The following is a 16,340-nucleotide window of genomic DNA, read 5'->3' as shown; positions in this document are numbered from 1 at the left end:
CTCTGACCCTTTACACACATTGGGACTATTTAGTCTGATTGAATTAATATCACAAATTTAAGCATTGTGTCAGACCATGAAATCTCTCTGAACAGTTCTACAATATCTCTTTATATAACATGTACTTAATTATTTTTATTGTCTAATTTGCTATCCATTTCTATGTTTCATTACTGCCATAGAGAATTTTCTTTATATCTTAATCAGATAAAATGGAAGAAGTGATTGGTATCCTTGGTTCATCAGTTTTGCTGGATCCTAAAATCAAAGTTGATCCCAACAAGAATGAAATTCTTTGGACTTTCATCGGCAGTAATAAAAGCCTTGAGATTGTCTTGGATCACATCCCAGGTCTCACCATGGAACCAAGTGAACAGTTCAAGAACCGTTCGCAGTTTTTTGCTTCTTCTGGTGGACTGATGATAAACAGTTTAAAAGCCAGTGACCAAGGAGATTATACCTTCACTGTGGATGGACGAGAGCTCAAAGTTATACAATTGTTTCTTCATGGTGAGTAGTTCCACTTGTTGTTGATGCACCATATGAGTTGCTTGCTATGGAATCTGTGGTTGTTGTTTCCGTTAAAGACGAAATGAGAAGGCACGCCTTGTCTACTAAGTGCTGCAACATTCAATGTTGAATGCAGTCATTCAGTCAGTTGGTAAGGCTATGATGCATATATCATCTCATAGAGGAGTTCATTAGGATTGTGATGAAAGATTTTGTGAGATGGAAGAAGTTACGAAGAGAGTTGGGAGGGAGGAATAGAACAGACACAAAACCTTTAGTATGGTGAGATCAGTGCATGATGTGGTCAGTTTCATGGCTTAGTGAGGGAATTTATAGAGGGAGCACAAAGGAACATGAAAGTAGAACTGTAGGAAATTTCCAGCACATCAGCACATGCTTAGAAGAGAAATAAAGTCTGAACCAGTGAAGAGCTTTGGCTGGAACTCAACTAAATTTCCTTAAGCCTTTGTGCTCTTTCTGGCAATTTCACCTGTACTGAGTTGATTATACAAATCTAGTTATGTGGAGTTCAGTCCTAAATAGTTTCACAATATCTATCATGCAGAATATGTTCATTCATGTAGTTTTCACATGTTACTCCATTTCAGTGTTCAGCTGCCACCATGAGCTAAATGAGTGCACTTTTTTTTATTTGGTTAACAGAAAAAATGAAAGAAGTGATTGGTATCCTTAACTCATCAGTTTTACTGGATCCCGAGCTCGAAGTTGATCCCAGCAAGAATGAAATTGTTTGGACTTTCATCGGCAACAGCATTTTACATCATGTCCCAGATCAGAAGACAACAGAATATAGTGAACAGTTTGAGTCCCGTTTAAAATTTAATACTTCCAATGGGGTTTTGACTGTAAATGGATTAACACCTGGTGATCAAGGAAATTACAGCTTTATTGTGAATGAACAAGAGATGAAAATATTACAACTGCTGATCTTTGGTAGGTAATCATTACATTGTTTGATATGATTGGTGAAACAGTGAGCATCAAATCTGCCATAGTATTATTGGTGGTCATTTCTTTTGAAGGTTAAGTAGAGCACACGATGTGATAAGTAGTAAAATTCTTGACATTCAATTACAACAGTTCAGTTAACACCCATCCCATGGAGATGGGTGGGAAAATTCAATGTCTGTCAAACCCAAGAGTTGGAATTTCATGTTGTGGAGGGTGGTGTGGTGGGAACCATCAGCAGCAGTCTCTGAAGTTAGCCAATGATCAAAAACACGGACTGTTCTTGGCCCTCTCATTTCCCTTTACATCTGCAGGCTACTCTTTTTCTATTCTGCATGATCTTGGCTTTATCACAATTAATGTGAAAGTTGATTATAAGACCATAAGACATACATTAGGAGCAGAATTAGACAATTCAGCCCATCAGGTTTGCTTTGTCATTCCATCATGCCTCATTTATTATCCCTGTCAAATTAATTTTCCTTCCTTCACACCGTAACCATTGACTCCCTGATCAATCAAGAACCTTTTAACCTCTGATTTAAATATACTCAATGACATGGCCTCCATAGCCACCCGTGATAATGAATTCCTTAAATTCACTACCCACTGGCTAAAGAAATTCCTCCTTTTCTCTGTTCTAAATGGACATCTGTCTATTCTAAGGCTGTGCTCTTTGGTCCTAGAAAACATCTTCCTCACATCCACTCATCAATATTCAGTATTCAATAGTCTTCAATGAGATCCCCCCTCATTCTTCCAAACTTCATTGAGAACAGGCCCAGAGCCATCAAACACAACTCTATACCCCTTCATTCCTGGAATAAAAGTTCAATGTAAATTTATTATCAAAGCACATATATGTATTCATGTACAAACTTGAGATTCATTTTCTTGTGGGCATATGTAGCAATCCAAGAACCATAATAGAATCCAAGAAAGACTGCACCCAACAGGACGGTCTAACAACCAATGATGAAAAAACAACAAACTGTGCAAAAAGAAAAGAAAAAAGATATAATAATAATAATAAATAAATAAACAATAAATATCGAGAACATGATATGTACAGTCCTTGAAAGTTGAGTCCATAGGTTGTAGAAAAGGTTCAGTGATGGGGCAAGTGATGCTAGGTGAAATTGTTCCTAATGACTCAAGTAGCTGCTGCCTGGCCTGCTGCATTCACCAGCATTTTTTGTGTGTGTTGCTTGAATTTCCAGCATCTGCAGATTTCTTTGTCTTTGCTGATTCAAGAGCCTAATGGTTGAGGTTTAGTAATTGTTCCTGAATTTGGTGGTGAGAGTCCTCAGGCTCCTGTACCACCTTTTTGATGGCACAGCAGCAATAGGAGAGCATGACGTGGGGTCCTTGATGTTGGATGCTGCTTCACTGGGACTGTACTCTATGTAGATGTCCTCAATGGTAGGGAGGTCTTTACCTGTGATAGCTGGGTCGTATCCACTACTTTTTGCGGACTTTCTGTTCAAGGGCATTGGTGTTTCCATATCAGGCTGCGATGCAACTGGTCAATATACTCCCCATCACAGAAGGATTGTTGTAGATGGTTTGTATTCTGCATGGAGGACAGTGACCATTGGTGTTCCATAGGCATCTGTTCTGGGGCCCCTCCTCTTTGTGATTTTTGTAAATGACCTCGATGAGGAAATAGAAGGGTGAGTTAGTAAGTTTGCTGATGACACAAAGGTTAGGGGTGTTGTGGTGGATAGTCTGGAGGGTTGTTAGAGGTTACAGCGGGACATTGATAGGATGCAGAACCGGGCTGAGAAGTGGCGGATGGGGTTCAACCCAGATAAGTGTGAAGTGGTTCATTTCAGTAGGTCAAATTTGAAGACAGAATATAATATTAATGGTAAGACTCTTGGCAGTGTGAAGGATCAGCAAGGTCTTGGGGTTTACATCCATAGGACACTCAAAGATGCTGTGCAGGTGAAGGTGTATGATGTGATGGCTTTCATCAACCGTGGGATTGAGTTCAAGAGCTATGAAGTAATGTTAAAGCTATATAAGACCTTTCTTGGAGTACTGTGTTCATTTCTGGTCACCTCATTACAGGAAGGATGTGAATATTACAGAGAGGGTGCAGAGGAGATTTACAAGGATGTTGGAGATCATTCCTTATGAGAATAGGTGAAGCCATAAGTGTAAAGCGAGCAGAGTAGGGGTCTAAATGCACATCATGAGATGCAGCTGTGCTGACAGAGATTGCGTAGGAGATGTTGTTGCCAATCCAAACTGACTGGGGTCTGTAAATGAGGAAATTAAGAATCCTATTGCACAAGGAACTATTGATGCCATGATCTTGAAGCTTATTGATTAGTTCTGAAGGGATTGAATGCCGAACCATAGTGGATAATGAGTATCCTGATGTATGCATCATTGCAGTGTAGATGTTCCCGGTTGAGTGATGAGCCAACTACTCACAGTGCTCCAGGTGCAATCTGAACAATGCCTTATGAAGCCTCAGCTTTGCATCCTTGTTCTTATATTCTGATCTCTCAAAATGAATGCCAACATTGCAGTTGTCTTCCTTACCACTGACTCAACCTGCGAGTTAATCTTTAGCGAATCATGCACAAGGACTCCCAAGTTCCTTTGCATCTCCGGTTTCTGAATTTCCTTTCCCATTTAGAAAGCAGTCTACACCTTTACTTCTTCTATCAAAGTTCATGAACATACACTTCCCTACACTATATTTCATTTGCCACTTCTTTACCCATTCTCCCTTTCTGTATAAGTCCTTCCACAGACTCCCTGCTGCCACAACGCTACTTGCCTCTCCACCTGTCTTCGTATCATCTGCAAACTTCACCACAGAGCCATCAATTCCATCTCCAAATCATTCATGTATAAAGTGAAAAGTAACAGTCTTAAAACTGATCCCTGTGGAACACGTCTAGTCACTGGCAGGCAACCAGAAATGGCCTCTTTACTTCCTGCCTGTCAGTGAAGTATCCATGCTCCATGATCTTCTATCCATGCTCGTATCTTTCCTGCAATACCATGGGCTCTTGTCTTGTTAAGCAGCCTCATGTGTGACACCTTGTTAAAAGCCCTCTGGAAATCCAAGTAAATAACGTCCACTGACTCTCCATTGTCTATCATATATGTTATTACCTCAAAAAAATTCCCACAAATTTTCAGGTAAGATTTTTCCTTAAGGAAGCTATGCTGACTTTGACCTATTTTATCACGTGTCTCCAAATACCCCGAAGCTTCATTTGTAATGATGGACTCCAACATCAATCCAACCATAGAAATCAGGATATCTGGAGTATAATTTTCTTTCTTCTGCCTCCCTCCCTTCTTAAAGAGTAAAGTGACATTTATAAATTTCCAGCCCTCCAGAATCACTCTAGGATCCAGTGATTCTTGAACGATCATTACTAATGCCTCCACAATCTCTTCAGCTATCTCTTTCAGAACCCTGAGGTGTAGTCCATCTGTTCCAGCCAATTTATCTACCTTCAGACCTTTAGGTTTCCCAAATACCTTCTCCTTAGTAATAGCAACATGACATTCCTGAATTCCTGGCATACTGCTTGTGTCTTCCACAGTGAAGACTGACATAAAATACTGATTTAGTTCCTCTGCCATTTCTTTGTCCTCCATTACTACCTCTCCAGCATCATTTTTCAGTGGTCATACAGCCACTCTCAGCCCTCTTTTACTCTTTATATATTTTTGAAAACTTATTGTATCCTCTTTTATACATATTATTGGCAAGCTTACCTTCACATTTAATCTTTTCTCTCTTTATGGCTTTTTAGTTGCCTTCTTTTGGTCTTCAAAAGCTTCCCAATCATCTATTTTTCCACTAATTTTTGTTATATTGAAAAACTTTGCCCTCTCTTTTACTTTTCTGCTGTCTCTGACTTCCTATGTCAGCTGCATTTGCTTCATTCTCCCCTTAGAATACTTCCTCTTCTTTGGGATGAATCTAACCTGCGGCTTCTGAATTGCTCCCAAAACATCCAGCCATTGCTGCTCTGTCATCATTCTTATAAATGTCCTCTTGCAATCAACTTTAGCTAGCTTCTCTCTCATGCCTCTATAATTCCTTTTACTCAACTGTAAAACTGCTACATCGGACTTTGGCTTACCCCTCTCAAATTCTATCATATTATGATCGTTGCTTCCTAAGTGTTCCTTTTCCTTAAGATCCTTAATCAAATTTTGTTTGTTATACAACACCCAGTCCAGAATTGCCTTTCCCCTCGTGAGCTCAACCACAAGCTACTCTAAAGAGCCATCAGTAGACTGTCTACAATTTCCTTCTCTTAGGATTCAGCACCAACCTGATTTTCCCAATCTACTTGCATTTGGAAATCCCCCAGTGCTATTGTAACATTGTCCTTTTCACATGCCTTTTCATTTTTTCTGTTGAAATTTGGCTACTATTTGGAAGTCTGTATATAACTCCCATCAGGGTCTTTTAAGCCTTGCAATTTCTGAACTCAGCCCATAAAGATACTCCATCTTCAGATCCTATGTCAGCTCTTTTCTAAAGATTTAATTTCTTTTTTTTTAACAAGCACAGTCACCCCACTGTCACTGCCTGCCTGTCTGTCCTTTTGATACAATGTGTATCTGATGCACCATCAATAACTCTTGGAGACGTGAGGCGAGATATAGGATTTTATTGGCTGGAAGAAAGAACAAGCAGCAATTGACCACCACACTGCATCCTGGAGACTGAGGCCGGGGCGGTGAACCCAATTGCCTTTATACCGGGGTCCGTGGGAGGAGCCACAGGAGCAGTCAGCAGGGGGGGCGTGTCCAGACAGGGATATGTAGTTCACCACAGTATCCTTGGATGTTAAGCTGCATATTATGTTCTTCTTTCAGCCATGACGCAGTGATTCCGACAATGTTGTACCTGCTAATCTCTAATCGCCGTACAACATCATCTACCTTATTCCATATATTACGTGCATTCAAGTATAACATTTTCAGTTCTGTATTCATAACCCTTTTTGTTTTTGCCTCCATGTTACAATATAATTTAAGAATATGGTCAAAAGTTCGGATTGTTGGGCTTCCTAAGTCATCTTAAGAGTTATATGAGTAAGGTTGTTCAGGGAGTAAATTCCAGAGCTTGTAAGTGGAACTAACAATATTGGATCCAATAATTGGGAATTTGCAAGATGCCAGAATGGAGGAAGCTGAAGTTATGAGAGTTGTGTGTCCTGAGTACAATGCAGCAAAAGGGAGAAATAAAGCCTTGTGGTAGTTTAAGGAAAAAATGTAGAATTGAGAACTGTTAAGGCAGTGCTGGAGCCATTGTTGGTGACTGGAACCCAACCTGTTTGGATATTCAATTAGGTCTGCTCCAATTGATGCAAGGTTTGAGGTGGGAGGAGAGCAAGGAAAAAAACTTTAACAGCAAACAGAAGCAAGGTTCCAGAAAACTATTAGTTGCAATACACCTTATGCTGGAGAACTTATTTGAGGCAAAAAATAAATTTCTTGACATATGCCGGTGATTTTAAAACTGATTCTAACTCTGACATTGCAATCTTAGGAAGTTTTTGAAGCTTTTAGGAGGGTGCAGAAGGGGTTGACCAGAATTAGAACAATTATTCAGGGCTTGTCATGCCACCTGGGTCTCTAGTTGTGTGGCCTCACTCACAGTGCTGCTTATAAATGTGAATTAATTTTTAATATCATAATTTTTAAAGCTGGAAGCAGATTGGATTCTAATAATCAACAAGGAACTGGAGAAAAATGTCCAATTGATGGTTAGGGAAATAAGAAGGGTGTGTTAGAGCCATAATGGCAAGTTGAACTGAATGACTTTTGCTCGTGATGTGTGATTCCTTTATCAGTTATCTTGTCATCTTCAGACTTAGATATTTATCACCTCAGCTGGACTCTCACTTCTTCCCACATGCTGTCCATCTTTCATGATTATTAGCTCCATGAGTTTCTTTAAGTCCCTTTCAGTGAATCTTGAAGTTCACTCATCTCCCTTTTCTGGAATGGCTGCAGCCATATTGACCCTATTAAAGTTGTGGAAGATTCTAGAATGAGGGGTCATCATTTAAAAATAAATACCCATTTAGGATAGACATAGAGACATAGAAAACCTACAGCACAATACGGGCCCTTCGGCCCACAAAGCTCTGCCGAACATGTCCTTACCTTAGAACTACCTAGGCTTACCCATAGCCCTCTATTTTTCTAAGCTCCATGTACCCATCCAAGAGTCTCTTAAAAGACCCTATTGTTTCCACCTCCACCACCGCTGCTGACAGCCCATTGTGGCAAACGTTTTTCTTAGGTGCTTTTCATTGCCTTTTTGAAGAAGGAAATTTGGAGTAATTGAATACTCTTAAGGTAATGAATAAGCAAGGGGGCAAAGAGCTACCTGGGGGTCAATAGGTATGTGGAGATTGGGCTCCAGTAAACCATAATCTTGTTAAACGGGCAAGGAGGGTTGAGTGGTTTGGTTTTGCTCTTAATTCCTAAGTTTGTCTGTAGCTTTGGTTTGTATGAACTTACTGTATAATGCAAGTCCTTTCAAACACATTTGATTCAATATCATGCAGCAGGATTTCATTCAGTATTGTTCTAGTCCAGTAACAATGTTTTCCCCTTTAGAAAAGCTGTCAAACGCATCGATATTCATAGACTCCTACAGTTCCCTGGGATTCACTGTCCAGCTAACCTGTGATGTTGATGGAGATGCTGATGAATTTCAATGGCAAAAAGATGGAGGGGAAATCTCCCAGCGACACCGACTAACAGATGGGAACATGACCCTTGTTATCCAACATGCTTTAGTTAGTGACTGTGGAAGCTATACCTGTGTCGCCAAAAATCCCATCAGCTCCATCAGGGGAAATCGCAGCATAATTCTCATTGGTAAGCTTTGTTTCTGAATATTTTGAGGGTAGTCTTTGGGAACAAATGCAATTGGTGGGCTTTTGAATGTAAACTATGTAAATCAGCACCACAACAGAGATGGGAAAAGCTGAATTAATAAAGTTCATTTAATTTAGCACAGAAGAAGTCATTCAGCTCACCAGGAATGTACTATTCAATATAAAAAGCAATGCATCTAGTTTCACTCTTTATCCTCTCCCCACAATACTGCTTTTTTTTCAGATTCTTGTCCTGCCATCTATCAACATTACATTTTAATCTACTTTCATTACCTCCATCGGTGAATTCTAAATCAGATCCACAAGCTGTGTACAGTATATTTTAAAAATGGCCTCATGTTCCTTTTATTGTTCTTTGCTGGTCATCTTCATTGCTGACCCCTCTACCATTGGAATCATTCTCTGTCTATCGAATGTATATGTATCCTTTGTTATTTTAAATATCTCTGTCAGGCTTTCTGATAACTTCTTCTGGAAAAGAACTCCAGGTTTATCCATTTCTGGCCAGCACAACAATTCAGTGGCTTTTTACAAGGGCAAGTTGAGCCATTTGGTGCTGCTCTGAAGTCACAGATTGGCAAAACTGGCCATGGGTTAGTACATTCCTTTTCCTGCAGCAACAAAGCATTTGCTGAAGGAACTCAATGGGTTGCGGATGTATGTTTGCGCAGAGAGGAGAATGGTAAATGGTAGGGAAGATATTGTTGACATTTGTGTTGAAATGCTGTACCTGTTTCAACCTGAAACATCAGCAGTTCCTTTCTCCACATAGATGCTGTCTAACTTGCTGAGTTCCTCCAGCAGATTCTAGCATTGCCAATCTCTTGTGTCTACCTGTCCTGTAGTAGCTGACCAGGACAGTTTAGTTGCTGCAACATCTGGCAATTTTAATGGTCTTGTATTGTTACATTTTTATTCATTTGAATTTATTTTTAATTACAGGCCTTTCCAATAATGATGCAATAGTTGTATTTGTGTTGACTGCAGGACTGGTGATATGTTCAGCATCCCTTCATCCAGCCATGTTGCTGGACGACTGGAAATTAAAAACACAAGGTATTTGCTATTATACCATTGATTAAATTAGTAATATGGTTTATTATTGTCACATACATCAATATACAATGAAAATCTTGGTTTTTCATGCCATCTGTACAGATAATTTCATCACGTATGTACCTCAAAGTAGTTAGTCCAAGGGAAAATCAATAACAGAAAGCATAATACTGTGTTACAGTTACTGAAAAGTGCAGGCAGGCAGACAATGCAAGGCCATGATGATGTAGATAATGAGGTAGATTGTGAGGTGGATTGAGGTCAAGAATCCATTTTATCCTACAAGAAATCTGTTCAATATTCTCATAGCAGTGGAATTGAAGCTGTCCTTCAGAATGGCAGTATGTGTTTTCAGGCTTTTGAAAGAAGAGAGAAAGGAGAAGAGAAAATGTCCAGGGTGGGAGGGGTCTTTGATTATGTTGGCTGCTTTGTTGAGGCAACAAAAAGTGAAAATAGAGTCTACGGAAGGGAGGTTTGTTTCTGTGATGTGCTGAGCAAAGCAGCTGACATACCAAGCCTTAATAAACCCAGATAGGATGTTTCCAATGATGCATTGATAAAAATTGTTGTGAGTCAAAGGGAACATGCCAAATTTCTTTAGACTCTTGAGGAAGTAAAGATATTGATGAGGTTTCTTGGCCTTGGTGTCAATGTGGTCTGATCAGGGCAAGCAAGAGATGATGTGTACACCTGGGAGCTTGAAGTTCTTAACCCTCTCGATGCTAACACTGTTGATGTACATACCCCCTCCACCCTCATTCCTGAAGTAAATGACCATCTCTTTTGTTTTGCTGATGGTGAAGGAAAGATTGTTGTCATGACAGCATGCCACTTAGTTATCTCCTTCCTGTACTCCAGCTCACTTGAGATTTGTCCCACTACAGTTGTATCATCTCAAGTTTGTAGATGGAGTGAGAGCAAAGCCTGGCCATGCAATCTCAAGTGTATAATTTTCTCCTCTGAGTGAAGTTTTGAATTCTAACATTGAATTTTTGAGAAAAAGGAGGTGATGGGTGCTACAGGGAAGCAGTGCCACCCAAGCTGCAGGAGGCAAGTAGCTGGGTGACTGTCAGGAGAAGGAAGGAAAATAGCCAGATAGTGTAGAGTACCCTTGCGGCCCGATAGACAGTGAATATGGCAGAAACATAGTCCGTTGGATGGATTGAAATGTGTTTAATTTAATACAAGAAGTATCAGGAACAAGGGCAATGAACTGAGAGCATGAAAACTACAACATTGTAGCCATTACAGAGACTTGGTTGTCACAAGGAAAGGTATGTCTGCTGGATGTTCCAGGTTTAGATATTTCAAAAGAGACAAGGAAGAAGGTAAAAGAAGTGGGATTGTGCCATTGCTAATCAAGGATATTATTACAGCTGCAGAAAAAGTCATAGAAAGATCTTCTATTAATGCAGTGTGGGTGGAAGTTAGAAAAAGGAAGGTAACAATCATTCTAGTGGGAGTATTCTGCAGACCCTCCAATAGCATTAAGGACACAGAGGAGTTGATTTTGGAAAGATGCAAAAATAATAGGGTTGTTTCATGGAAGACTTCATTTTTTTTATATTGATTGGCATGTTCTTAGTGCAGGGAAACTAGATGGGCTAGAACTTGTTAGGTGAGTCCAGGAAGGGTTCCTGGCACAATGCACTCAGTGGCCACTTTATTAGGTACACCTGTACACCTCCTTGTTAATGCAAATATCTAATTAGCCAATCATGCAATAGCAACTCAATGCATAAAAGCAGGCAAATATGGTCAAGAGGTTCAGTAGTTGTTCAGACAAAACATGAGAATGGGGAAGAAATATGATCTAAGTAAATTTGACTGATTGTTGGTGCCAGATAGGATGGTCTGATTATGTCAGAAACCGCTGAACTCTTGGGATTTTCATGCACGATAGTCTCTAGAATTTATAGAGAATGGTGAAAAAAAAAACATTAAAAATACATCCAGTGAGTGGGGCAGCTTTGTGGCCAAAAATGACTTGTTGAAGTGAGAGGTTAGAAGAGAATGTCCAGACTGGTTCAGACTGACAGCAAGGCCACAGTGTTTCAATAACCACAGTTGTGTGCAGAAGAGTGCACAACATGTCAAACCTTGAAGTGGGTGGTCACAGCAGCAGAAGACCATGGGCATACCCTCTGTGGCCACTTTGTTAGGTACAGGAGGCACTTAATAAAGTGGCCACTAAGTGTATGTGCAGAAACTAACCATACTGGATCTGGTAATAGACCGTGAACCTGGTGAGCTGACAGATCCTTTGGTGGAGATAGTGACCACAACTTTGTGACTTTTAACATGGACTTGCAAAAGGATGGGAGCAGATGGTGTAGGAGAGTATTAAATCAGGGATGGGCTATTTATGATGAGGTAGGAACTTAAGAATGTGAATTGGGAAGAGATGTTCTCAGGGAAATGTACAACAGAAATACGGAGGTTATTTAGTGAAAACTTGCATGTATTTCTAGGTAGGTTTGTCCCATTGAGGCAGGGAAAGGATGGTAGGGAGAAGGAAGCACGACTGAAAAGACAGGTAGAACATTTGGTCAAAAGGATCATACTTAAGGTTTCTGAAGGCTAGTTCCAACAGGGGACTTGAGTTATAACGTAGCCTGGAAAGAACTGAACAATGGTTTTACAAGAGCTAGAAGAGGACACAAGAAGGCCTTTATGAGTAGGGCTAAGGAAACCCCAAGGCATTCTACATGTACATGAAGAACAGGAGGATGACTAGAGGGCAGGACCAATCACGGATAAAAGAGGAAATATGTACCTGGAGTTGGAGGAGGTAGGGGAAAAGTATTTATTGTCAGTATTCACCAGTGAGAGGGACCTTGATGAATGTGCGGTCAGCATAGAATAGGCTAATATGCTGGAACACGTCAATGTTAAGAAAGAGGATGTACTGGAGTTTTTGAAAAACATTAGGATAGATGAAACCCGGTAGCCAGACAGGATATATCCCAGTTTACCTCAAGAAGTGAGGGAAAAGTTTGCTGCACCATTGTGATGATCTTTGCATCCTCAATGGCTTTTGGAGTAGTATCAGAAATTGGAGGATGGCAAATATTATTTCCTTGTTCAAGAAAAGTAATGGGGTAATCCTCCATTCATTGACCAGTGAATCTTACTTCAGTGGCAGGCAAACTATCGGAGAGGATTTTTAGAGACGGGCTTTGTGAGGGGCAGATCATGCCACACTTTTTTGAGGAAATAACAAACAAATTGATGAAGATAGAGCAGTGGATGTGAGTATAGACTTTACTAAGGTGTTCCCAATGCTGGTCTTCCTTAGAAAGCCAGGAGGCATGGGAGTCAGGGAAATTCATCTGCATGGATTTGGAGGTGGCTTGCCCACAGAAAGCAGAAAGAGAGATGGCAGATGGAGTTCAATCTGGAAATGTGAACTCTTTGTAAGGTTGAACTTGAAGGCAGAATACAGGTTATTGGCAGGATTCTTAGCAGTATGGAATAACAGAGATACAGTATCCTGGATGACAGTCAGAAAGGGGAAAAGGGTTAAACAGCTTGTGGAGAGTACCCCTGCGGTCATCCCCCTCAACAACAGGTATACTGTTCAGGAGAGATGACCTAGCAGAGGAAGGTCAGGTCTCTGGCACTGTCTGGCTCTGTGACTCAGAATGAAAGGGAGGAGAAGAGGTGAGTTGTGGTGATATGGGGTTTGCTAGTTTGTTAGGAGGTTTTGTGGACGAGATTCCCAGGTGCTATGTTGCTTCCCGAGTGCCAGGGTCTTGGACATCTTGGATCGAGTCCTTGGTGTTCTTAAGTGGGTGGGTGAGCAGCCAGAGGTTGTGATCCATGTAAGAACCAATGACAGACTGAAGATAGGAAGACTGAAGAGATTCTGCAAAGTGAGTTCAGGGAGTTAGGTTAAGTTAAAGCACAGGACCTCCAGTGCTGATCGCAGGATTGCTACCTGTGCCATGCGCTAAGGTCAAAAACTGGAAGATTATATAATTTAACACATGGCTAAGGAGTTAATGTAGGAGAAAGGGTATCAGATCGATCCAGGGTTTTTAGTTCAGGAAGACTTTGACTGTCTTCTGGGGGACAACATTGTTGATGCAGGGGAGCGGTAGTGATAGGGGACTCCATATTCAGAGGAACAGATTCAGCGGATGTGAATGGAACAGCCGCATGGTATGTTGCCCTCTGGGTGCCAGGGTCAGATGTCTCGGATCGTGTCCACAGTATTTTGGAGAGGAGGGAGAGCAGCCAGATATCTTGGTACAGATCGATACCGATGACATTGGAAAGAAAAGCTCGACCTGAAGAGACAATTTAGAGAGCTAGGCAGAAAGTTGAGAAGCAGGGTAGTAATTTCTGGATTGCTACCTGTGCCATGTGCCAGTGAGGGTAGAAAGAAGATAATTTGGTAGATGAACACATGGCTGAAGGAGCAGGGCTTCAGGTTCTTGAATCATTGGGATCTCTTCTGCAGGAGGTATGGCCGATACAAAAGGGATGAACCCAAGGGGGACCAATACACATCTGGGCAGGTTTGTTAGAGCTGCTGGGGAGGTTTTAAACTCATTTTGCAGGATGATGGGAGCAGTAGTGAAGGGACTCAGGTCAGGACAGTTGGTAGAAAATCAAAGATAGCATGCAGTCAGACTCTCAGGAAAGGCAGGCAGATGACAGGACAAAATTGCAGCCAGCAAAATGAGAATCAGTGCATTAGGGATTCAGAACCAAACTGAGTAGCAAACACAGTTCTGAAAGTGTAATATCTTAATACATGGGACAGAAGAAATAAGGTGGTTGATCTTGACACATTATTACAGATTATCGGCTATGATGTTGTGGCCATCACTGAATTGTGGCTGCAGGGTGGTTGTAGTTAAGAGCTGAATGTCTAAGGGTACATATTGTATCAGAGGGACAGGAAGGTAGGCAGAAAGGTTGGCATGGCTCTGCTTGTGAAGAATGGTATTAAATCAGCAGAAAGATGTGACATAGGATCAAAGATGTTGAATCCTTGTGGGTTGAGTTAAGAAACTGCAAGGGTAAAAGCACCCTGATAGCAGTTATATATAGGCCTCCCAACAGTAGCTGGGATGTGGACCACAGATTACAATGGGAAATAGAAAAAGCGTGTTAAAAGGGCAATGTTATGATAGTCGTGGGAGATTTTTATCATGCAGGTCAATTGGGAAAATCAGGTTGGTAATGGATCTCAAGAGAGTGAATTTGTTGAATTAGGTATTCAAGATGGCTTTTTAGAGCAGCTTGTCATTGAGCCTACTGGGGATCATCTATACAGTACTGGATTGGTTGTAATGTAATGAACTGGAGGTGATTAGGGAACTTAAGGTAAAAGAACCCTTCGGAGACAGTGATCACAATATGATTGAGTTCAACTTAAAATTTGATAGGGAGAAAGTAAAGTCTGACATAGAAGTATTTCAGTGGAGTAAAGGGAATTGCAGTAGTATGAGAGAGGAGCTGGCCAACGTAAATTGGAAGGAGATGCTGGCAGGGATGAGAGTAGAACAGCAATGGCTTGGATGTCTGGGAAGAATGAGGAAGGTGCAGGATAGATGTATTCCAAAAACAAAAATACTCAAATGGCAGAACAGTACAACTCTGGCTGACAAGGGAAGTCAAAGCTCATGTAAAAGCAAAAGAGAGGGCATACAACAAAGCAAAAATTAGCTGGAAGATGAAGTATTGTGAAGCTTTTATAAACTTACAGAAAGCAACTAAAAAAATCATTATGAGGGAAAAGATGAAATTGGAAAGCAGGTAAAAAACAAGACGTACAAAAAAGCTGGATGAACTCAGCAGGTTGGGCAGCATCCACTGAAAGGAGCAGTCAACGTTTCAGGGCGAGACCCTTTGTCAGGACTCAGCTAGAAAACAAGATCAAAGTGGATAGTAAAAGCTTTTTCAAGTATATGAAAAATAAAAGAGAGATGAGAATGGATATAGGACCACTAGAAAATTAGGCCGGAGAAATAACAAGGGACAAGGAGATGGCAGATGAACTAAATGAGTATTTTGCATCAGTCTTCACTCTGGAAGACACTAGCTGTGTGCTAGATGTTGTAGTGGGTGTGAAGGAAGAGAAGTGGGTGCAGTTCCTATTACAAGAAGGAAGGTGCTCAAAATGCTGAAACATGTAAAGGTAAATAAATCACCCGGACCAAATGAACTGCACCCTAGAGTTCTGAAAGAGGTTGCGGAAGAGATTGTGGAGGCATTAGTAATGATCATTCAAATATTAATGGACTCTGGCATTTTTCCAGAGGACTGGAAAATTGTAAATGTCACTCCACTCTTTAAGAAAGGAAGGAGGCAACAAAAAGGAAATAATAGACCAGTTAGCCTGATCTCAGTGGTTGGGAAGATGTTGGAGTCAGTTGTTCACGATGAGGTTTTGGAGGGCTCGATGACACAGGCCAAGATAGGACAAAGTCAGCATGGTTTCCTTCAGGGAAAATCTTGCCTGATGAACCTGTTAGAATCCTTCGAAATTCTGTTGGAATTCAATTGGAATTACAAGTAGGATAGATAAAGGGGATGCCGTGGATGTTGTATATTTGGATTTTCTGAAGGCCTTTGACTAGGTACCACACATGAGGCTGCTTACCAAGTTAAGAGCCCATGGTATTACAGGAAAGTTATTAATATGGTTAGAGCATTGGCTGATTCATAGGAGCAGTGAGTGGGAATAAAGGAATCCCTTTCTGGTTGGCTGCCAGTGACTAGTGGTGTTCCGCAGGGTCAGTGTTGGGACTGCTTTTTATGCTGCATATCAATGAGATAGATGATGAAATAGATGGCTTTGTTGCCAAGTTTACAGATGATACCAAGATAGATGGAGGGGCTGGTGGTGTTGAGGAAACAGGATGCTGCCGAAAGACATCAACAGGT

At 40.9% G+C, this 16,340-nt stretch overlaps 1 protein-coding gene across 1 annotated transcript in view; it reads left to right on the top strand.

The window, feature by feature from the left end:
* The first annotated feature begins 212 nt into the window (after window positions 1-212).
* LOC140721245 (uncharacterized) overlaps window positions 213-16,340 on the top strand; it is a 77,779-nt gene continuing 61,651 nt past the window's right edge. Inside the window, exons 1-4 of the mRNA XM_073036098.1 lie at window positions 213-510; window positions 1,174-1,464; window positions 8,101-8,364; window positions 9,327-9,440. Of these exons, the coding sequence (XP_072892199.1) occupies window positions 213-510; window positions 1,174-1,464; window positions 8,101-8,364; window positions 9,327-9,440 (967 nt within the window). The remainder of the gene's footprint in view (window positions 511-1,173; window positions 1,465-8,100; window positions 8,365-9,326; window positions 9,441-16,340) is intronic.

The sequence above is a fragment of the Hemitrygon akajei genome, chromosome 2, assembly GCF_048418815.1.
Source record: "Hemitrygon akajei chromosome 2, sHemAka1.3, whole genome shotgun sequence".
Taxonomy (NCBI): domain Eukaryota; kingdom Metazoa; phylum Chordata; class Chondrichthyes; order Myliobatiformes; family Dasyatidae; genus Hemitrygon; species Hemitrygon akajei.
This window is presented reverse-complemented; position numbering and strand designations above follow the sequence as displayed.